Source organism: Nematolebias whitei, chromosome 5 (genome assembly GCF_014905685.2).
Source record: "Nematolebias whitei isolate Nwh7 chromosome 5, NemWhi1, whole genome shotgun sequence".
NCBI classification, from domain to species: Eukaryota; Metazoa; Chordata; class Actinopteri; order Cyprinodontiformes; family Rivulidae; genus Nematolebias; species Nematolebias whitei.
The window spans coordinates 18328674-18351017 of NC_056502.1; the positions used below are offsets into that span (position 1 = coordinate 18328674).

The 22344-nt window shown below is 39.2% G+C and overlaps 2 protein-coding genes across 2 annotated transcripts in view; both read right to left on the reverse strand.

Moving 5' to 3' along the window:
* Positions 1–643: 643 nt before the first annotated feature.
* LOC119409404 (phosphatidylinositol 4-phosphate 5-kinase type-1 alpha) lies at positions 644–16462 on the reverse strand. Its single transcript, XM_037676287.1, has 17 exons — positions 16373–16462; positions 13436–13474; positions 12228–12262; positions 11676–11768; positions 11463–11593; positions 11222–11339; positions 10561–10713; positions 7864–8163; positions 5727–5962; positions 5544–5627; positions 5365–5413; positions 5094–5178; positions 4716–4886; positions 4180–4312; positions 4041–4103; positions 3284–3383; positions 644–3193 (listed from the first exon to the last, which is right to left on the reverse strand). Exons 1-16 carry the CDS (start codon positions 16416–16418, stop codon positions 3287–3289), a joined length of 1833 nt encoding a protein of 610 aa, XP_037532215.1. The 5' UTR covers positions 16419–16462; the 3' UTR covers positions 644–3193; positions 3284–3286.
* A 760-nt stretch (positions 16463–17222) lies between these two features.
* Positions 17223–22344, reverse strand: part of ecm1b (extracellular matrix protein 1b) — a 13586-nt gene continuing 8464 nt past the window's right edge. The window contains exons 5-11 of the mRNA XM_037676951.1: positions 21930–21968; positions 21546–21823; positions 20673–20878; positions 18300–18585; positions 18034–18233; positions 17822–17906; positions 17223–17710 (exon numbers count right to left, since the gene is read on the reverse strand). Of these exons, the coding sequence (XP_037532879.1) occupies positions 17525–17710; positions 17822–17906; positions 18034–18233; positions 18300–18585; positions 20673–20878; positions 21546–21823; positions 21930–21968 (1280 nt within the window). The 3' untranslated portion in view covers positions 17223–17524. The remainder of the gene's footprint in view (positions 17711–17821; positions 17907–18033; positions 18234–18299; positions 18586–20672; positions 20879–21545; positions 21824–21929; positions 21969–22344) is intronic.

The window sequence follows — 22344 nt, forward strand, 5'->3', positions numbered from 1 at the left end:
TAAATTGATTCTTAAAAACTTTTTAGCAAAAAGGGTAAATCTTAGCCTGGTGTGCATCTTGTCAATAAGAAAAACTAAAGGAAACTGGAGTGATAAGTGGAGGACAGAACAATAAAACAGGCCCAATTTGTTTTTCAGTAGATGTAAAGTAACAAAGAGAAGTCCTTCTAGTATAGGTCACAAAAAAAAGGCTAATTCAGCAAAATCCTACAAAGACCTGATATAGCCCCGTTCTGAAGCACGTTCTCTTGTGGTGGTAGTTTTTGATGGTAACCAATCATTTATGAGTCACTTCTCAGAATCAATATTTGCATGATTTTTTCATTACGATTGCTCAGATCCACATCCGGGACTATGTTGTCACTCTGGTCATTGTGTGGAAGACAAGAACTTCACCCCAGGACATGAATAATTGGAAAACTCCACAAGATGATCAGGTCTTCAACGTGTAATAGTAATAGTAGTATGTAACACATCAAAACAACGTTTTAGAAAGTATTTTTATTTCTTTAAAATCAGACATGAAAACATCACCACCACATACTGTAACTGAATCATGGCAGGAGGAACAGGCAGTTCATGTTGTATGAGAAGGCATTTTTGTGACTTATATGTACATATACACATTTCATACACTGTAAAAATATAGCGATTGAAGCATATAGAACAACCAGCAACACTGGCTCATAAGCCATGTGAAACATTCATGTAGAAAAATGGAAGAATAACCATCCAGAAAATGTCATGGAGAGTATATAGCCATCATATCACAATCTAAACGTTAAATATAAAAAGGTGAAATTGTCAAATAGTCCTTCTTTATAGGCAATATAAGCTATAAAGTTGCAGACATCCTTCTGTCAGTATAGTTCGTTTACAATCATACAACTTTTATCATCTCAGCCTACAGAAATCAGTCAGAATAATAAATATAGCTTCAGGCTGACAGGTGGCAGACTCATATTGCATTACTTCCATATCACTGTAGTGTTTACAGCTGCCTGCACCCTTAGAGCACCAAAGGATGTTTTTCTTGTGCTATGATGTGGTACAAATCCAACTCAGCTCTGCATCCAAAACTAACCACTATTTTTAAAAAGTTACCCCCAAAAAATAACTCCTGGTGTCACCAAACAAACTGGATTTTTTTTTTTTTTTTTTTTACTTTATCAGACTCAGATTCTCAAGAGTTTTCACCTGGAGTTTGAAATGAACAATATTTAACATTTTTATTTAATACCAGAAACACCTAAAGCATAAAAGGTGATAAATAGCAGGTTCAAAACGCCACTACAAATGCAGTCTGTCCATCCGTCCATTATTCTCTGCTTATACAAATGTAGTACATAAATGTTTTTATTTTAGGAATGTAGGGTTAAGTTTTGAAATAATATGTTTGACAAATAAATTAAAGTCAAAACACTCACCCCCTCAAAAATGAAATTGTTCAACAAAAAAAGCAAACATCCAGTTTCGTGACAGACCATTAAAACACAGGTCAACCCAGTGTTTTTAGCATAGACAACCCATCAGTCCATGTAGGAGTGCATCACATCAAGCTGACCATGCCAAAACAACAACAACAACAAAACTCAGTTCTACTGGCTTTTCTCTTTGGCGCTAGTACTTGTTCAGAGTACCAAACACTCAGTTCTAAAGTCCTCACCTCTGTGCATTAATGAATGTATTATTGTTATTAACTCACTTTCCCTCTCTGCTGCATAGACCACGTGTGCTTCCCAATGTAACAAAAAGAATCCGAAGATGAGATGAAGTCAAGTTTTGCTACAGTCACTAGGTATGAAATAATAAGCAAGTGATTTTAGAAGGAAATGCATAAATACTGAAGTAAAAAACAATAAAATAACCTTCAACACATTCAACTTTAAGTGATATTGGTCCAAGAATTAATAAGGGCAAATGTCATTTCTGTAACCAGCAGAAATTATTTAGACATCCTCGCTGACGTCGAGGGATTTTTTTATAGCCGTGCTGATAAATCAGATTAGTGATGATCAGGTAGGTGGTAGCGTTAGTGTTCAAATTGAAATTTGAAATGCCTATAAACCTTCAGAACTGATCAGCTGGTTCAGACAAACAAGTGGAAGTTTGATGACTTCAGCAGTAGTGATAAGGCAAGTTTCTATGCGCAGCTAACGCACTAATGTCAACTATATGCAAGAAACACGGGGAAAAACACAAACGTAACGGATAATAAATTAAACACTTATACTAATAAAAAATGTAACAGCATCTATTGTCCAGCACTACTTTAAAGAACTCTTTGCTCTGTATTTCATACTCAACACGTACAGCCACATTAGTGGGAGAGATGTTCAGGGTTTTATAAATGTGGATTGCCGTTTTAATAAGAAACATTTGATGCAAAACGTGATATACATTCGACAGTGGCGAGATCTGGGTAATGTCACTGTGACTTCCACGAGAATAACTTAAAACATGAAACAAAACAAGCTCGTCGGGTTCGGTTCAACCCATTTGCTATCCTTTCAAAACTGAACTTTGAACAAATACTGTATTTAAACGAGAAGAATGCATACTTGATTGCAAAGCTGACAGCAGCAAGTGTTGACTGAACGATTTCTAATAATTACACCGTCGGTTCAGGGTCGTCTCCTTGATGGGGAGATGTACGAGCATGAGCGGTGCATTAGGTCACAGAAACGTGAACGCACTCACAGAAAGCAAACAGTTCACCGATCTATTGAGGCTACGCCCTTCATGTGCTCTGAAGTGAGTGAGTTCCTGTTGAAATGTCTCTGCCTACGCACGTCTATTCATGATGTAGACAGGGCTGGTCCCTCATCATCCAGTGTTGATGAGGGACAATATACAGCCCCTATTTTTTATTTAATGTGACACTGCTGCAGCTACAACAGAGCAGCCATGTTTAGGGTCTAAAAAGTTCTTTGGGACAGGTGTGGACAAATGTGGACAGAGACAGGGTTGATGAAGTCTACCGCATCCTGTATTCTCATCCCTGCTCTCGTTGATTTTGTAAACTCTCTACCACCACTTAGCTCCTGTTTATACTGCAGTGGTGAAAAAAACAATGTGGGTGCAATCAAGAGCTTTGGATTGATGAATTTCATTCATGCTGTCCTTCTCATCACATCCAGAGGTGCCTCTTCTTCATAGATGGCACCAGGTCAGCTTCTTTTGTTTTTCTTCACTGTAAAATGGAAACTACCATCAGTAACAAGTTTGTAAACAAACACCGGCTGCTTCAGTGATAACATTTAAAATATTAATTTGGACTTACAAATTAGAGGTTAGTCTCTGGGATGATGTCCGTCAGAGAAACTACATCTTCATTTCCAGACAGGTTACCTGAATTCTCAGCAGATCCTTCTGCCCCAAAACTGGCACAAAGAAAGTGTAATTAACAGGCTGATGTGATTTACACAATCAAGGGGACAAAAAAAAACCAAACACCGCGTGTTCTTCTCACACACTCACCACAAAACATCAAAATCGAGTCTGCATACTTATAAAAGATCCTTGTAAAATACTAGGTTTTCTTGAGTTAAAAAAAGTCCCCCCCCCCCATTGACAAAGTTCCAATAAACCAGTTCAGTGAAGCCATTAACCGCCAAAATTTTATGTCTGTATTAAAAAATATTTTTTGTAAGTCTGATTTAGAGATGAACTTTCTTGATATTTTTCAAAAGCACCCCCCAACTTTTGTTTGACACTTTACACGACACCACAGGAACTTGAGAACAAAACGTGTTGAAAACCGATGCGTCAATAACTTAGAACATGTGAAAACTTTTCTGAATGTGGGCAGTAAAAAGTTAAAAAAATTAACCTGGATTAAAAAAGGCTGCAGTGAGAGGTCTGTGTTTTCTATGAGTGCCTAATGAAGACTCTTGTTTATTTATCATATTACAATACAGTATAATACAAAGTAAAGCAAACCTTCAGTTTTTAATGGATTTTTTTAGAGAATTAGTTTAAAAAGAGATAAAAAGTAGGCATTTATAGTTCTATAACAGGTCTAGTCTGTATTAGTTTACCTATGAGAGGGTCCCTGGTCGTGGTCTGTGTTTGCTGATTTGTGCACCTCCACGCCAACGGACCTGCAGAGGACGGTCATGGTCAGACCAGACGAAGTAAAAACAGTGCAAAAGTATGATTAGGGTGTGAGGATTCTACCGTAGTGGAGGAGAGGTGGCGGAAACTCCTGTGCTGCCCAGTGATGAGGTGGACAGGTTGCCCTCCACATCAGCAGGGTTGTCAAATGGTGGAGGAGTTCTTGGAACCAGATCTGGCTTGTCCAACTGAACGCCTGTTAACAAGAACACCACATACGGCACGTGATACGCCTGTTGACGAGCTGTTATACAGCGATCTATAGCAATGGCCCAGACAAGCAAAGACCTTGTATACAATCCAACTTTGACTTGTGATCTTGACCTTGAAGCTGATGAAAAGTTCACATTAAATGCAACACGTTAAATTATCTTGGGCGGATCATGTTATGGGCAGGACAAGAGAAAGTTTATGTACGAATGGATGGAGATTATCCCATAATATGTCTGTCTTTTAACAGACATATAAATAAAAGGAGGAAAATTAAAGCAAATATTACTGAAAGTTACATCTGGATACAGACATGAATAGATATGTAAGCTGATAATTCACAGATTTATTTTGTGTGATTGCACAAATAGCGAAAGATCGACTCTTACCACTGTCAGCCTCTGACTCTGTGCTTCTAAAATGACTGTGATAAACTAATCTGGATTCGCCAGAATACTGTCCTCCTGTGTGGGAGAGTGGGGTGGGAGCCCCCAGAGTGGGGGCCCTTCTAAGCCCTCCTTGACCTCCGCTTCGGCTCTTCTTAGATGGAGATGGCTTAACTGGAAAATGAAATAAGCCAGAAGATTATGATTGACTCAAACCTCAGATGTAACACACTTTTAATATGTGAATAAACAAATGTATGCAAATCTAAAAAGTTAAGTCAGGTCCTCTTCATAGATTCTTCCAAAGAATATGTCCAGAGGACCTAATTTTTTTTTTACCTGGATTATTCAGCGTGCTTCAGGACATGTATGCATACTTACGTGGAATTTTCTTAAACACCGTGCTGCACATAAATTGTTGGAAACGTTCTGCATAGAAGCCGGGTCTGTGAACTGAAACAGTGTCCTAAAAAAGGGCACGGCAACAATATTACAACATGAGACATAGAATATCTTTCAAGTATAAAACATAAGTTTTCAACGACTGCTTTTATTTGTGAACAATTATTTATAATGTCTTCAGTAGTGTTATTCGTTAGTCTGCTTTGCACTGATACTTTAAATTCAGTATATAACACAGTTCAACTCTTACCCCATCATGGACCAAAGCTTTCCAAGAATGTTCCAACTTCTTAATAAATCTAAATCGTATAAACAACAATAAAACTACTCAGTGCAATGTACATGCATGTTTACCCTTGATTTGTTCTTTTCTCAGTTGATAACAGGGGTATTTAATAAAGATTTCATTCAAAATCCCAAAACACCTACCTGTAGGACTGGAGAATATCGATGATGCCAATGTAGATGAGCAACCTATCTCCTTTTGCATTGCGAGCTGGAATCCCTCCCACACTGAAAAGTCATGGTCAGATAAACGTGTTATTTGATTGTCAGTACCACAACTGAAGATTTCACTACAAACACACAAGTGGCTCAAACAGAAGCGCTCACTGATCCTCTGAATCCAAGGCTCCCTTCCCTCGCGCTTCCCCCTGGATGGACTCCATGGCTGTGCAGTACAAACTTTTCTGAGTTTGAGGCCGACGCTGATCTGGGGTCACAGGACCCTCCAACACCGCACCGTCTCTCGAGCTGCCCCCACTGCGCTCCCGCTCTCGACTTGCCTGCTCCATGTTGTGGATACCCATCAACAGACTGTAATCCATGATCTTGAAACTCTGTAGGAGCTGAATAAAACATGCAAATGCTCAAAAGAAGTCGCATTCTGTCACAAAACAAATATTTTAAACTTTTCTAGAGTTAAAACAACAACCAAAGAAGAAAATAAAAAAAGAAACTCACATCAAGGCAACATACAAATGGTGCGAGAGTCTGGTTTGCATTACCAATAAGTCGGACCTCCTCACTTCATAGTGAGAGTCAGACTCCACTAATGCTGCCCGTTGTCACCGACTCTGTTCACAACTTCTATGGACAGAATTTTAAGGTGCAGCCAGAGACGGAAGAGGTGAGGTTCAATAGCATCAGGATTTCTCCTGGTGGCATCACTGTGCCATGATCTCCAGCTCTCACTGGAGCGGTTTGCAGCTTAGTGTGAAGCAGATGGGACAAAGATCAGCACCTCCAAATCTAAGGCCAAAAGGGTGGACTATCCTCTCCAGTTAGCCTCAAGTGGAGGTGTTTTAAGTCTCTCAGGGTTTTCTTCATGAGTGATGGAAGAACGGGGAATGAGACTGACAGACGGCTCGGTAGCTAGTATTACAAACTCTATACCAGTCCACTGTGATGACGAGAGTTTAGCTTCAAGGCGAAGCTCTCCATTTACCCATCAGTCTATGCTCCTACTCTCACCTATAGTAACAAACTATGTAGTGACAGAAAGAACGCCATCTCAAGTGCAGGTGGTCAAAATGTGTTTTTTCTGCAGGGTAGTTGGGCTTTATCTTAAGAGACAAATTCAGTTGTCCAGGAGAAAGTTATGAGTAGAGCAGCTGCTACTCCACATCCAGAGGAGCCAGTTGAGATGGTTCTGGCAACTGGTAAGCATGAACCCTGGACACCAGGGGAGGTGTTCCAGTTATGTTCAAGCTGGAGGAGACCCAAGGAAAGACCCAGGAAGTGCTGGAGAGACTAAGGCTACATTCACACTGCAGGCTAATGTGGTCCAAATCCGATATAGGTTTTTTTTTAGCTGCTGCCCCCACGATGACTCTAAAACAGGTGGCAGATAATGGACAGATGGATGATGTTGGTTGAGTGTGACAACTCCAGTGCCATCCAAGATTTTGTTTCCATGAGACAAACATTTTTCCAAGACTTTTAGAACTGTATCAGTAGGAAATTTACTTGTTCAACAAAATTTGGTAAAAAAAAAAAACACACTTCAATCCAACGCTGTATATTAGTTGTGATACATACAAATAACGGGTAAGAGTATATCAAAGCCATCCATAGCAGGGCTGGGTAATGTACTGTATCAAATACACTCAATGTATTGCAAGTTTTTCAATTTACGATGGTTAAAATGGCTCTATCGCAACCATCGAGTATCATTAGACTTGAAAATCGGTCTTTTTCCCCTGTCTGCACCAACTGCACGTGGCCCCTTCTTCTCCCTCACTGAATACAAACCCAGCCCCTCACTCTCGCGCGCTCCTTCCGCTTCCTGCTTCTCCAGGTGGGCAGGAGTTTAAGCACAACAAGTAAATGGGAGATATCGAAGAGCAGCTTAGCTGCTGAGCAAAAAGATAAACAATGGCTGTTATTTGGAGGTGGTTGGATTTAAATTGTCAGATGAGCAGCAGAAAAATGTTTTCTGTAGACAATGCAAAAAACAAGTCCCGACAAAAGTTGGCACTATGAATCTTTTTCACCATTTAAAACGTTAAGACTGACTTCAGCCTCCTTCCCTGAGACAAACCACGGGTCAAAACTCATTTAGCCGTGCTGTGCCTTATGAGAGGAACAGTGTGAGAGATAGCGCAACATTAATAAAGCAGCAGCTTATCATATCGCTAAAGACACGGTCCTTAGCAGCTAACAAGTCAGTTATTTTAGCACACTTCAGAGCATGATACTGGAATAACAGTCTATGAAAAAACAACACAATTGTCCCTGTGACACTCACCAAGCAGTCCCTCTGAATCGTCTTGCACAGAGCATTGAAGTTGTCTGCTTCCAGCAGCAGGCTATCAGGCATGTCCTGGATGAAGTCCAGGTCTTTGTAAATGGGGACAGTCTTTTCTCGTTCCTTAGGAGAAGCTCGTCTTTTATAGGTGGAGCCTTTCAAGTCGTATTTGAGGTGCATGGGGATGATCCGAGGCAGAAGATTGTTCATGACAACAATACGGATATTTTTCCCTCCAGCCTGAACACAGTACAGTCCATAAAATTTCGGGAGCAGGGTTCGCTTGTTTTGGTTTATATTCTGGAAGGGAGAAAGAATATGAAAAATTGTACAAATAAATTATTTTCTTAAATTTAAATGAATAATTATTAATTACAAATGATAAGAACTTCCACAAGTTGGAGGTTCTAAAAAATGTCCCAATATGGACAATTATAAGTGTTCGGCAATGCAGGTACCACGATTATGACTGACACAGCTAAACAAAAGTCCCCATCAAGTCTCTGCCAGCACTCGTGCACATATTAAGTAAGAACATACAGAATACAGTGTTTCCCCTAGTTTACTTGCCTTGGCAGGGCGCTCTTATCTCCCGTGATTTTTATCGACTGGGGGGAGGGAGGGCATCTGTTGTGCACTGTTTGTACCGAACGTTTTTGAGTGGTACGGTTACATCAGTGCTGGCAGGTGTGTGTGTGTGTGGGGGGGGGGGCTCTGTTCTGTTGACTGGGCAAGGTGCCCTGCTTGTATAATGGTAGGGGAAACACTGGAATAACAAATTTATGCCATAACATATTTTATTTATTTTTTAAATCTAACAAATAGCTTTTTTACATTTCATCTTGAACAGTAAAATGTTAGACAAGCATGTCAACAAGCAGTAACTGGTATTTCAAGTTATTACCATAGTATCTTTGTAATGTTTTTTGCCTCACCAGATGCCTCAGTAACGCTGTGAGCTTCACTACCTCTGCCATTACAGCTATCTTGTTGATTTGTCTGTTAGCTCACACTGGATTACATTTCAGCGTGGGAGGAGCGATCTTACCATTTGCGTCATGTCAAATGGACACGTGGTGCAATATGTTTATGCAGGTGCATGTTTTGAAGTCTACAAGAGTAGTTTGCAGTCTTGTCTGACTGGTCATTTCTCTAGCAGACAGCCATGATAGTAGGAAACGCTAGTTGCAATTTTGCAGTCCTCTGAGGAAGATGAGCATGAGGAAGATAGTAGCAGTGAAGATTTCTCTGAGGACCAGGAAGGATCAGGGGAGGAATTCCCGCCAGTCACAGAGGGGCCTTGTAGCTCAGATGAGGAGGACGAGGAAGAAGAGGAACATGCAATGGAGAATGACACCTCTCCATGGAAATAAAAAAATGGGGAAATCCTGTGGTCTCCCATACATGAAGAGGCTCTGCATTTTACCCCCTTCTATCTTGACCCCAGGGCCAACTTATTTTGCACTTGCTAGGATCAGTAGCCCTGAGGGTACATTTGACCTTTTTCTTCACTGAGGACACTCAGCAGCTGACCATGTTCTTCACAAACCTGCAGGGGAAGAGGTCAGTGAGTGAATGGAAGGATGTTAGTGTGGAGGAGCTGCAGGTCTACATGGGGCTGCTGATCAAGGCAGGATGTTCAAGTCACAACACGAATCAACAAAAAGCTTGTGGGACAATGAGACAGCCCGTGCAATCGATGCAGCAATGTCCCAGAAGAGATATTTGCAGATGAATCTGGCCCTGGAGTTTGATGACAAATTGTCTCAGCCAGACCACCGCAGATCCGGCCACAGCAAAGAGGAGCCGTTTGCCCAGAGGACCGTCTGCAGCTAGCCGGTTCTACAAGACCAGGACAACGATGAGAAAGAGGAAAAGAAGACACAGCAAGGGCCCTGCGGAAAGCAGAGGCAGTGTCTTGTGGCCACAGCACAAAAGAGTGTGGAACCAGTGCACGAAATGTGGAGCACATGCATGTAAAATGCACCTCACCATGATCTGTAGAATATGCCTTGATTTGTAAACACTCATGATGAAAAGGGCATAAAAACAAAGAATAAAACAAAAAATATATCTCTATGATTGTGTCTGAAGTTATCAAAATATTTTATGCAGTAAAGTAGATAAAAAAGTGATTTATAGCATTTTTATGACAATTTTCAGGAGGGACCGTTTTGTGCCTTGGGGTGAAAGGTGTGTGGTTTATATATATATATATATATATATATATATAAACTGTCATTTCTCTAAAAATAATATATTAAAATCAATGTTATCAATTATTGATCTAGTCAAGGCTAGAATAACCTCATACCAAATAATTCACTTTGCACATTGTTGAAAATATTGCATATTTTGTGTTTTTCCCATAGAAAAAACAAATCACAGGTTTTTATGACGAGGTTTAAAAATGTGAATAGAAAAATAATTAAAATCTTTATATTTTTTGTTGGGTCTGAAGTTATTGAAAAGATTTGATGCAGTGGAAGTAAAAAAAAAAAAAACTTGTTTATAAATTGCATTTTTATTGGACTTTTATCAGAGGGCCCAATAAATGTATTGTCATTTTAAAAGGTTAAGTAGAAGAACCATGGCATGAAATTAACCCTCCTTCATTTATAAATATTCTATTTAGTGCATAAAAATAAAATTAGCTGTCTAAACACACTCAAAAGTTGCTACTTTCTCCAGACTCACCATGAAGTAACCTGGTAGGAGTTTCTGGAGAAATTCTGCCTCTTTGTGTTGAACCGTTTTGATGATAAACTCATCATCACTAGAAACATAGAAGATGGATCCGCTGGCTCCAGGGTTTGACAGCTCGATCAGTGGCTCATTACACAAAGAATACTTTAAAGAAGCAAAACAAACTGTATTACTATACACTCTGACATCTTCTTTAGTCTAAAAAAACGGTAAGAAATATGATAGCTATAGAACAAAGACAAACAAAAACACATCTTGATGTAATAGATTAGTCGTTACAGTTACTTAAAACCATTGCTCAACTACAGAAACATGTTTTTATTTGATGGAGGCTTCTTCAATGCATATATTAGAAAAAAGGATTTCAGAGAAAAACACAAGAATATTTATGACTGTGATTAAGACCATGATTTAGGCTCTCTGTGTCAAGTAAGACAGCACAGCAAACAAAGCAACTTATACTATAATACAAACAATAAAGTAGCTCTAAAACAAATATCCATCCAACAAACAAAAAATTCACAGTCATTGTTCCATGCACCAAATGATGTAAGCTCCTGGAATAAATGCATAAAAGTCACTGAATAAATATCCATGAACACAAAGGCATAAAAAGAGCGGATGGCAGGTGGTGCTTTGTGCAAGTACTGACCAGGTAGTCGTCTGGCCGGATGCCAAACATTTCTCTGAAGTAACGGAAGGCAATAGGAGCGTAGGTCTTAAAGCGAAAGTCACTGTAGTGATGAGCAGGAGTCAGGTTACTGCCTTCACTGGAAACAAACCAGACAGAGAAAGCAAGAGACTGAATGTCCATTGAGCTTTGCTTCATCTGTATAAAATATGACTAATTCAGCACAGTGTTTTACTTTATCTTTAAGCTAAGTGTTACCAACCTTGGGAAAAAGATGCTTTCAACCACCACAAAGTCCTGCATGAGAACATCTCTTTCTGCCTTTTGACTTAAGCTGCCCACTGTGTGTGCAATGCCCAACTGGATTGCACCTTTTAGGGCAGACGATGTAGTCTAAAGAAAAAACGGAGTTAATAATTAAAGAAAATTAAGGAATGATAATACATTTGTTCCTACTTCTTGCTCACTGACCCACCTTTTTGTACGTGGTCTCTCCTGTTGTTGTCTCAACGCCCCGGTGCCCAATGGTCTTCTTCATACTTTGAGTTGTGCCTGAAGAGCCAGGCACCTTAGGAGAGGGACAGAAAATATAAATCAGACATGGTCTAACGTGGATTTGTGGGGTGTAAACACAAAAAACCAAGAGCTTGCCACTGTGGGAACTTTAAATCATAAAGAATAAACTAATTACCACAAACCTATGGTAATATGTCAAACAAATCAGAGTACAGAATTCTCAACCAGTCAAATTGTGAAGACAAAGGGTGATTAATTAAATGTTTTCTCTGAGGTTTACTATTATAAAGTTTTAACAGATACTCAGTTATGACTTTTATACAACTACAGAAAAATTGTGAAACCCCTGTTATAGTCCATTTAACACTTCATAGTAAAATTTTAGTAACTGGTATCTCCAATCTGTGGCTGTAAGCTTCATGTTTCTCAACTTGCCCTCGGCTCCTTGACAGGTTCAACATTAACTTTACTTACTGCAAATAGGTTTTAGGACAAAACTTGGCAACCTTACCTCTGCAGGGGCCATTTTTCGAATGCTGCTGGTCCCTGAAGAGAGAAAGAAAAGTTACTCTTAAACATTTATTATAAAAAAAGGTAATGTCTTGAGAAGCTACAGAGGAAAATGAACACAGAATGAATACTTTTTTTAAATTTTGTCCACACCCATTTTTATTAAAAATCACAATAATCAAAAAACAAAACAAACAAAAACATGCAGTAATAGTAACAAAGATGCTTAAAATGTACTGGTTTAACTGTTTAAACTGGAAGCTTTTGTCATGGAGAAGGAGGAATCTGCCTCGTTTATAAAAAACATCTGCTAGTTAATTAGCATCAGAGCTATTTCCAGCATTTGGCTGAAAACTATCAGGGCAACGATGAGCCCAGACCTAAATGTGGCCACAGTTACCGACTGCTGCATTCGATACAGCATATCTATGTAAACTAGAACTACCGGTACCTCCCGCCTCCCCTCCCCGAGTGGCTGCTCCATATTCATCTGTTCCCAGAGGATGTGTGTCAACGTCACTATGTCCTGACGGAGAACTGATAAAATGTCTCGTCTTTAACCTCGCCTTACTTTATATGCTACAGAAAATTACATTTTACCATTTAAAGTAGATTTTAAACACCAACGATGTTTAAAATGTTCAAAACTAGAGAACTCAGAAAAATTATTAATCTGTGTGTTGCTCATTTTGACTACAAAACTGGTGATGTCAAATGTCTCTGGGCAAGTGTAAAATGTTGCGGATTATTACCAAAGGTTAGGTCAAAACCCTGCATAGAGAAGTTTTGTAGGAGCACCATACAACTGTGTCCTGAGAAAACCTCGATTTAAAAACGCACTCTCTCGTACACTAGCCAATCGTCTCTACTCTGTAACCAATGGCAACATACTGCGCCACAACTGAATGATACAAAAAGTGAAAATTATATTTACCAACTTGCTTTTGCAAACTACTCTTCACCTCAGAAGTTCACTGCAGTGAATGCAGAGTAAAAAGCTATTTCAGCACAAGAAATGAGGGAGTATTATTAATAATAAAGCAGACTCACTTTAAGCCATGCATCTGCACCCTTAACAGGGACACACTGCAATCCACCAGGAAAAAAATGGGCATCAGTCTGCCCACATTCCCTCTCATTATGTAAAACATCCCTACCCATGCAGTTTCTGTTCTCACACACAAACACACGGCAGACCCATGCGGATACCTCGCTGTAATGCCCTCCTCCAGAACTGAGTCCTAATATCTGTGAAGCAGAACATCATTAGCCCCAACTGGCTAATTGTTGTGAGAGCCAAACAGGCGGGTGAAGATTCTCAGTGATCCAGGACATGATAAATCCAAAAAAAAAAAGTTAAAAAAACAAAACAACTGGATTTCTACTCAGTAGCTGAAGACGTTTCTATTGACTCCGCACAGGAGAGCCAGCTCTTCAGGATTACTCAGCTGTGCACTTACACCTCATAAATAAGGGAAACCAAAACGTCCATATTTTAGACAGAGAAGACAGATATTTTGAAAGGGGTGCGAAAGCAGCCATTTACGTCAAACGAGAGAAAAACAACTTTAAACAGGAGGAGGTCTCAGATTTCAAGCCTACAATGAAGCATTTGGCCTGATTCCCAGTCAATTCCACTCTAACACATTCACGCATGTGACCAAAGCATTCTCATGAGCCAGGCTAACAAAGACCCTAACGACCCTTGCTATAGAAAACATTTTTACGTTACCTTAAATATATTAACCTTAAATATAAAATTAACATTATGTGTTTGTCTTCACAGTGGAAAAAATACAGTGCTCAAGGTGATTGTGAAATAAGGATGAATCATGCATCCCATGTTTATCAACATAGAACATTACATCTCATAATTGATAGGTCTTGTCTAACTACGGTAGATCTTCGTTATAATCTAAACAGAATGGAGTACAAAAACAATCAGCTCCAGTTATCAGAAAACTGTCAGGGCACAATGATTTTTATTCATGACCCATTTTCTTTGTCTTTCTTGAATCACATGTGCAAGAGCTATAAAGCTGGACTGGACTTTTTGTCATTGACACCTCTCTGTGTGAAAAAGCATTCTGTACGACGGTTGTCGGTACAAGGTTTATTGCAATAAACAAATTCAAAGACCATTTTTGAACACATCTTTTATTAACTCACGTGTTTCTGTACAAGTTTTATTTATTTTTTCACAACACCCTCCTTTGCGAGGGGTGAGTAGTTCGACGTAGCGAGGCCTCTCATAAAGCTCGGGATGCTGCACACTCCAGACATGAAACGTCTTCAGCTTCAGAGTAGGAGTCCATTAGTTTTGCTTTTAAACCTTTTATCTGGATTTAAGAGCCAAATACTGAACTTTTTTATCTGGGTGTTTTAACTAGAGGCAAAAATATAAAACTAGATCAAATCGTCTTATATCAAGAAATGATGGGAGAGTTTTACATTTGGTGAAAGCTTAACATTATGTGCAGTCTCGTGAGATCTAGTGTGATCTTTTAGCGCTTTAAGGATATGTTGGGGACTACTCTCAGCTACTACCACAACAAATTTTTGCTTGATGTCTTTAAAATAGGCTGAGTTATAGCCAATTTAGTGTCTCTTAATGTTGCTTAGCTGTGGTTCATCATAAAAAGGGGTTGACTGCAAAAATGAACACACTGTAGATGTACTTTCAGTGATTACTTTGAGATTTGTTCCCTGCTTCATGAGATTTCTTGCTAATGTTACAGTCAAACGAGCATTCACATATAGACACGAGTAAAAACATAATCGCTTTAGGTGGCAGGTGATAAAGATTTCTAATTCCTCAAAGCTTAAAGTGAAACTTAGTAATAGCACACATTGTGCACCAGAATTAGGGCAGGAATTAGACCAACCTAATTGCTTAACAATGACTTCTGCTCATCAGTGGCGGGCTTGACAAGAACAGGAAAACCATCTGTTCCTATACTAGTCTGCCAACCCTATTCACAAGTAGCCTGCAGCTAAAGATTTAATGGGACGTACACACTTTTTTACAACCTTTTCAGCCAATGACGAGTCTGTCAATGTACAATTTACTCACCATAATTGGAAACAAGGCCAATGTTGCATGCATGGTGCCGTCACTCAAGTGACTGAAATAGCACGCTTGACAATTTGCTTTATTTTGTATATGCACTACAACTTAAGCCACAAGTCTGGCTGAAAGCCACAATTTTGACCCACTGATTTCTACTGAGTGGTTGTTTCTGAAGAACTCCCACAGGAAAGACACTAGATGAGAAACAGGGTATGTCCCCATTGTCTCATAAGAAACCCAACGTGTCTGCATGTGTTTGTGTGGCTACTGCAAAATGACACGCACAACTCACAGTGGGTGAATGTATCTGAAAGTGAGTCAGGAAAAAAAAAAGCTTTATTTTTTATTTTTTAATCATCTGAACAGGGACAACTGAGTGAATGGACCAATTCATAAACATGACGCGCATGCGTACATGGTTAAAGGAACGTAGGGAAATCAATCGGATCGATACACATTAGATGAGGCACCACATTAAACCTCGGAAAATAAAAACTATTTTTTTGTTGGGGGGGGCAGGTGACTAAAAAGAGGATTTTCTCTTCACCACAGTGAGGAAGAGGAGTTAAGATATGAAGAAGGGTTGCTCCAGTCGATTTCCTGTCATCCAAATAAAACTTTAATTTACGAGAAAACAATACCTATAAATATTATCCTGATGCAAACTCAATGACCTATAACCTATAAATATTATTGAAGGTAATTTAGCTACAGCATGGTGTGCTGCTGCATCATCATGTTGTAAAAACATAACGGTAACGATACCCGGCTTGATACCAAACACACAAACACAGTTTAGCCTGTGTTACTAACATGTTACCAAAATATAAAAATAACTATATGCTTCGGCGACCCAGGAGTTCCAGCAACCCCACCGCTAAGGTTTATTCCCCAGAAGCAGCTAAACGCGCCAGCTTCATTTGTTGGGCTGAAATCCTCGATGCTAACTAGCTGCTAGCTAACGAGGAAAAACGATAGCCACCAAACAACATCGTACTGGTTGCCATATAAGGTTCGAACGATTATTTTATATCTTCTTTTTTTAGATAAAAAGAGAAAAATAATTGACATGGTACCTGTCGGGAGTGTTGATCCCGAGTCTGCGGTTCCAGCAGTCGCCATTAGCGCCGATGGTTGCCTTGAAAATGCAGCAGCAGCACAACAGCGCCCCCAGTGGCCGGAAGGGGAACAGTTAAATATTGAGCTCAATGCATGACCAGCCTTTTGCTTTAGTTGGCATTTTATGCTTTTAATATTCAAATAGGCTATAAAATTACATTTTCTATTTAATAATTTGCTTAGAAAACTTACAACTCCAATTATGAAAAAACTGTGAAGGTGTTAAAGGTAAATAAATACAGTTGTGGAATTATAATAAATAAATAAAATGGAACATATTAAACATATCAAATGTTTAAACTGTTAAAATGTTTTTTAAATAAATGGTATGGATAAGTAAGGGTGGGAATGGCATTTTGCAACATTAGGACAACATAAGCTCCCATCCAGACAATGACTTTTGCAGGGAAGGCCTTGCACAATGCCCATACTGCACCCATTACAACAGCTTCGTGGTAGAAGAGTCTGGGTGCAGGTGTCGTTCCATCAACAGTCTCAGGCTGTTCAGTCTAGAAGACTATATTCATGATAAAAATCCATCAGGTATAACAGATCTTATCTGGAATAAAAAAAATAATAATTCTCCTTTAAACCATGGTTTAAATGAGAGGTTTGATGGTGGATTGATCTTTGCCTGGCCTTCATTCCAGAAAAAGTTAGTGAATGGTTTAAAAATGAGCAGCTATTGCATTTTAATAAACTTGCAAGATGTCCCACAATAACCCCACAAGGAAAGCCTTTAAAAGGTTTTTATTAAAATAGCTTCTGATACAAATCTATGTTTAAAAAAAAAAGAAAATATGTATATGTTGTACTTCTCAAGTTTTATTCAAACGCAGTATGCAAAAAGCAACAATGAAAAGAAAGTAGTACTTCAACAAGTCTGTGAAGGAGTGCATTTGAAGGTGTTTAGTTTGATTCTTAAAGACAACAATGCTTCATATTAATTTACGCTGGCAGTAAATGAAGCTTGAAGGTTTATAGTTTTAATACAATTTGTCTGTTTCAGACCTCAACATGGGATTTGTGCTGCATTGCTTAATTGTCTTCAGTGATTAGAAACAACTTCTGGAGCAAGTTTCTCAATTTCTTCAGTGGTAACAATGGGTTTAAGGGATAGGGCATATTTTCTTCTTCTTCTGCGTCTGGACACGTGTTGCTCTGGTGATGGCATCCATGACGACTTTGGACAGACACTGTGGAATCCCTTCACGTGATTGAATCTTGCAGCAACGTCGAACAGCTGGAGAGGGAGTCTTGTTTGAGGAGCACAAGTTCTGAGATGTTTCCTCGAGCTGATATCGTTCAGAAAACGAGGCCACGTGGAAAAACAGGTAAACATTTTGTTTGAAAGTCATTTGGGTTGCTTTAATTTGAATTGAGTCACTTCCAGTTTGACAACTCACCTTCTGCTCTAAACAGTTGTTCTTGTTTTCTCCCGGCAGGGGGCAGCATTGCTCCACAAAGGGCTCCAGAGCAAACCCAGGAAATCTACACAGAATTACATTATCATCAACTTACATGCACTTCAGTGTCTGAACAGCTGCTCAAAGCTATTACATTATAACTTTGACATCAAATGAAACCAGTCAGTGAGAGAGATGCTGCACAATCCTACCTGGTCTTAATGATGTTGTGGAAGTCACATATTTTGTCAAACGAGATCTCTTCAGTGGCAGAAGTTCTGTTATAGTGTGGGTCTGGAGAACTGGTCTGGAAACAGCTGTATCTATCAGTCACCTTTTTACCCCTACAACAGTGGAAATCCGCTTGATCCCCCTTCTGAGCCGAACAGTACTTGTTCATCTCCTCCCGCCACTTCAAAGAAATTAAATCTATAATCAGAAATCATTCAAATAGAAACTAAGTCTCCACTTGTTTTACCTTCTTGTCAGCACAGGCGGAGGCCCCGTTCTTCTGTTTGCAGCAACGTTTGAATCCTTTCTCCAAACGGTTGATGGTCTTCACCTGACGAGCCAGCAGCTCGTTGCCTGAATGGGACAGACACTTGGTGGTATAAAGAGGCCGAAGCTTCTGGTTAGCACACACCGAGTCAATGTTGTCTGCAGAAGGCCGTCCAGGAGGAAAATGGATGTCTGCATTCTGGGAAGTCGACGGGATCTCCTCTGTTGTTTCTGTTGCTCTCAGACTTAATGGAGTCATCTGATTCCTGCAACATTCAAGGTAAAGCAGCAGATCTAAACATTAAGTCAAGCTTAAGGTTTAATTTAAAATGAAGAGGTCTGTTTTGCAATTTTGTTTCACTTCTCCGTGATTCAGTTTTCTTTACATTTGGATTGCTTTACTGCAGAATGCAAGAAAAGCTGAAAATGGCTGCATTGAGTCATGAAAACAATGATCCACATAAACCCACTTTTAGAACATTTGAAACCATGTTAGATTTCAAAAGAGTATTTGATGGAATGGATTTATTTTTATATTTAACCACAAAAATTTAAGAGCTTTAAAAAAAAAGTCTATGTTGTGGCCTATGCTTTTAGCCTTCGGGCATAAAGCATCACCAAGAGTTACAAATTTGCTCAGTTTGGACAGTTTTATCTGGTTAGAGAGGACATGGAGGTAGTTGGAGAGAAGACATAAGATGAATTAAACAAATTTAGATGGAGGATGACTCACTGTGGCGACCCCTGAAGAGGGAACAGATAAAAGATGAAGACGGTTTTATACGGTTGCCTGTATACTTCAGTTATTTTCCCTCCATTTTATACTTTTAACTAATTCTGCATGAATCCTGATCTATGACTAAATGTCATCAGTTTGTCATTAATGATAAAAATCAGAGCACAAGCAAAGTGCATTCAGTCACTGAACTGAAACTGAATCACAGAATGTGTTTAAGTTGGGATGTGCTGTGTGCACGTTTAATTATTGCTGAGAGAATTTCTATGACAATGAACACATTAAGTGGCTGAGTGGTTAGAGCAGTCGTCCTCCAATGTAAGAGTTGGGGGTTTGATTCCACCAGCAGTCACATGCTAAAGTGTCCCTGGGCAAGACACTGAACCCCTCATTGCTCTGATGTGTGTCCCATCGGTGTATGAATGTGATAAAACACTGATTATTCTTTGTCTAGATATACGTAGATGGACTGTACTTTTTTTCATTTACACTTTAGCCCCTTATCTTATCAAGACACTCAAAGCTCTTTACAACACAATCTGTGCCTCATTTACCCATTCATACATCACTCTACTAGATCTCTACAAAGCTAATTGAACAAATCATTCTAAAGAGACTAATCAGCGAGGACACAGATTGTAGTGTAAAGCACTTTTGAACATCTCAATAAGATAAAAAGGCGCTATATAAGTACAGTCCATTTACCATTAAAATACCAAAAGTATTCAGTAATATGCACACTGGCACTCCAAGCTATCTAAATACAGACATCAGCAATGCTTTTTGCAATTTCTATGAAATTGCAATCATGATCTTTTGCACGCTACGTTCATCAGCGTCGCTGCAGCAAATGAATGGTTTTACAAAACCCCATTTATCAATATTATTCAAATAAAGTCCAAATTTGTCAATCAAAATAATGTCACTTCAACTCAAAACAGATTCAAGATACTGTAGAGGCATGAAAAGGAAATATTTCAAGGTTATTACATTTTTGTGCACAGATATATAACCGTATACACCAAATATTAAAAACTAATAATAATAATATCAAACATATTATTATAATTTAAACATATGTAGCCCCAAATGAAACTTGTTTTAGTTGTTTTCTGTAACTCTTATGTACACGGACACGAATGTCCTCTGGCATCCATCAGGGGGGTGCTGCTCTCCCTCTGCAACCCTTCTTGTTCTTTGATCAACACTTTTTAATATTTACACATCAAATCATGCAGATTTGTCAGCTGGTTACGTTTCGACATTTTAGTTTGTACTGTTACCTGACAGCTAGATTTACTGATGGCTGGAAGTTGTTTTAATAGATAAACTGCAGATAAAGTACTTAATTTTTAGAAGGAAATCAAATGGAACAAATAAAAACATGTAGTACTTTTTGGAAATAGCATTATCAGCTGTCTGGATGAATTAATCGTTGTTGTTGTTGTTTTTTGTTTATTTTTTGTTTTGTTTTTCAAATCAGATTATTGCTATAGTCAAGTTCGTTAAGGCATTTGATGTCATTTTTTTTTGTTTTGTGACTTCAAGATTATTAATATTAAGCTTTAATCATCATTTGAATAGCCAGGTCACATAAAAATGAAAACAACATCGAACCTTGAGCAGTCGGAGAGCTTGAAGTGGAACTCAGCGGAGGCCCGAACCGGCTCCACCGGCAGCTCCTCTGTCGCCTCATAGTTGGGGTTTGGAGAATCCTTGCTGAAACAGTTCAGTCTTTTATCGCCCCTTTTCCGGCAGCATTCGTAAAGCCGATCCTTCACCGATGAATCTTCCTCACAGAACAATTTCACCGAATGCTCCCACTGGAGAAAAGACCAAAAGAAAACAGTAACAAGATTGAAGAGTAATTGAAGCAAATTGCTCCAAATGAAAGTGCTCCCAGCTGAGTTTGTGCAGCTGCTGGTTTTCTGCTTTCCTTGCATTCATAACAAATATTCCTGTTATGTCTAACTGGGGTTATCTACTGAAAACACCCCGAGGCCTTCAGCTTTGATAAAATGTAGGAACCATCATCTCTGGAATGTGAAGAATGTTTCAAGATTTTTTTTTTTTTCAAAACGGTTTCAAAACATACAGACTTTTTTGTGTCTAGCTACATTTCAGCTTAAACCCTTTTAACAATTACTTCAAATTGTGAATAAAATAATGCATAAGGTTTTTTTTTTAATGTCCAGAGGACCAGATTTAACTTTTTTAGAATGCATAAGGTTGTTTCTTCTAGAGATTCAGTGTCTGTCTCAAGAAAGGACACGTTAGTGGTCTGATACTTTATTCCTATAACTACAATCTCATAACATGGTTTTTATCCTGTGCTTTGGTTGGTGTTTGTATTGAGTATGTTTAAAGTCAAAGCTTCAAAATCAAAAAGGAAGCATCCAAGTGAATAACAATTTCAACACAAAGGATACCAAATTGTCAACAAACTAAAACTGCTGAATTGGCTACAAGAGCTGTCATGAACAAACTTACAGCCAGTGTTGCGCAACACAGCGTCCCCTCTACCCCCAACGTCTGGTTCATCTTGCAGCACGAGTCGAACCAGGACTCTGCGTTGTTCACAGCTGCAGCCTTTCGTTTCTGTTTGCTAAAATAAGAGGGAGGAAAGTAAGAGTCTGGGTAACGGGGACGGTGGTTTCCATGGACACAGATGGCTTGGATGTTGTTGGGCGTCGGTCGGCCGGGAGGAAACCGAACAGGATAGTCCAGAGGCAGGCCACCAAAAGAACGAGGCCCAAAACTGGGTGGACCTTTGGAGAGAAGATGGCCATCTTACAGATTATTGGTGTTTTTGAAGTAAGTGGTGGTGAGTTGAGAGAGTTTGATAAAACAGAAGTCAGCAAAGATGATACATACGTCCCATTGGTCTCAAGTCAAGTCCTGGTGCAGAATGTCCTGGTCAGGAAAAAAATATGTGTTGTGAAACTGTACTTATTCTACAATAAACTAAAGTCAGACTGGGTGGAAGGATGGATGAATGGATGGATGGATGGTGGAAAGATGTATGTATGTATGGATGGATGGACAGTGGATAGATGGCTGGATGGGTCGATAGATGGATAAATGATGGATAGATGGATGGGTGGCTGGATAGATGGATGGATGGATGGATGGATGGTGGAAAAATGTATGTATGTATGTATGGATGGATGGATAGATGGATAGACAGATGGATGGATGAATGGGTGGCTGGATAGATAGTTGGATGCATGAATGGATAGATGGATAGTTGGATGGATGGATGATGGATGGATGCATAGATGGATGGGTT

Excerpts from the sequence above, each read along its gene's own strand:
- LOC119409404 (XM_037676287.1), bottom strand. The coding sequence starts at position 16,418 with ATGGCGACTGCTGGAACCGCAGACTCGGGATCAACACTCCCGACAG. Across the intron at positions 13,475-16,372 it reads GGGATCAACACTCCCGACAG|ATATTAGGACTCAGTTCTGG; the intron begins GTACCATGTCAA and ends TCTGCTTCACAG. Across the intron at positions 5,628-5,726 it reads GCCTTGGATTCAGAGGATCA|TGTGGGAGGGATTCCAGCTC; the intron begins GTGAGCGCTTCT and ends ATGACTTTTCAG.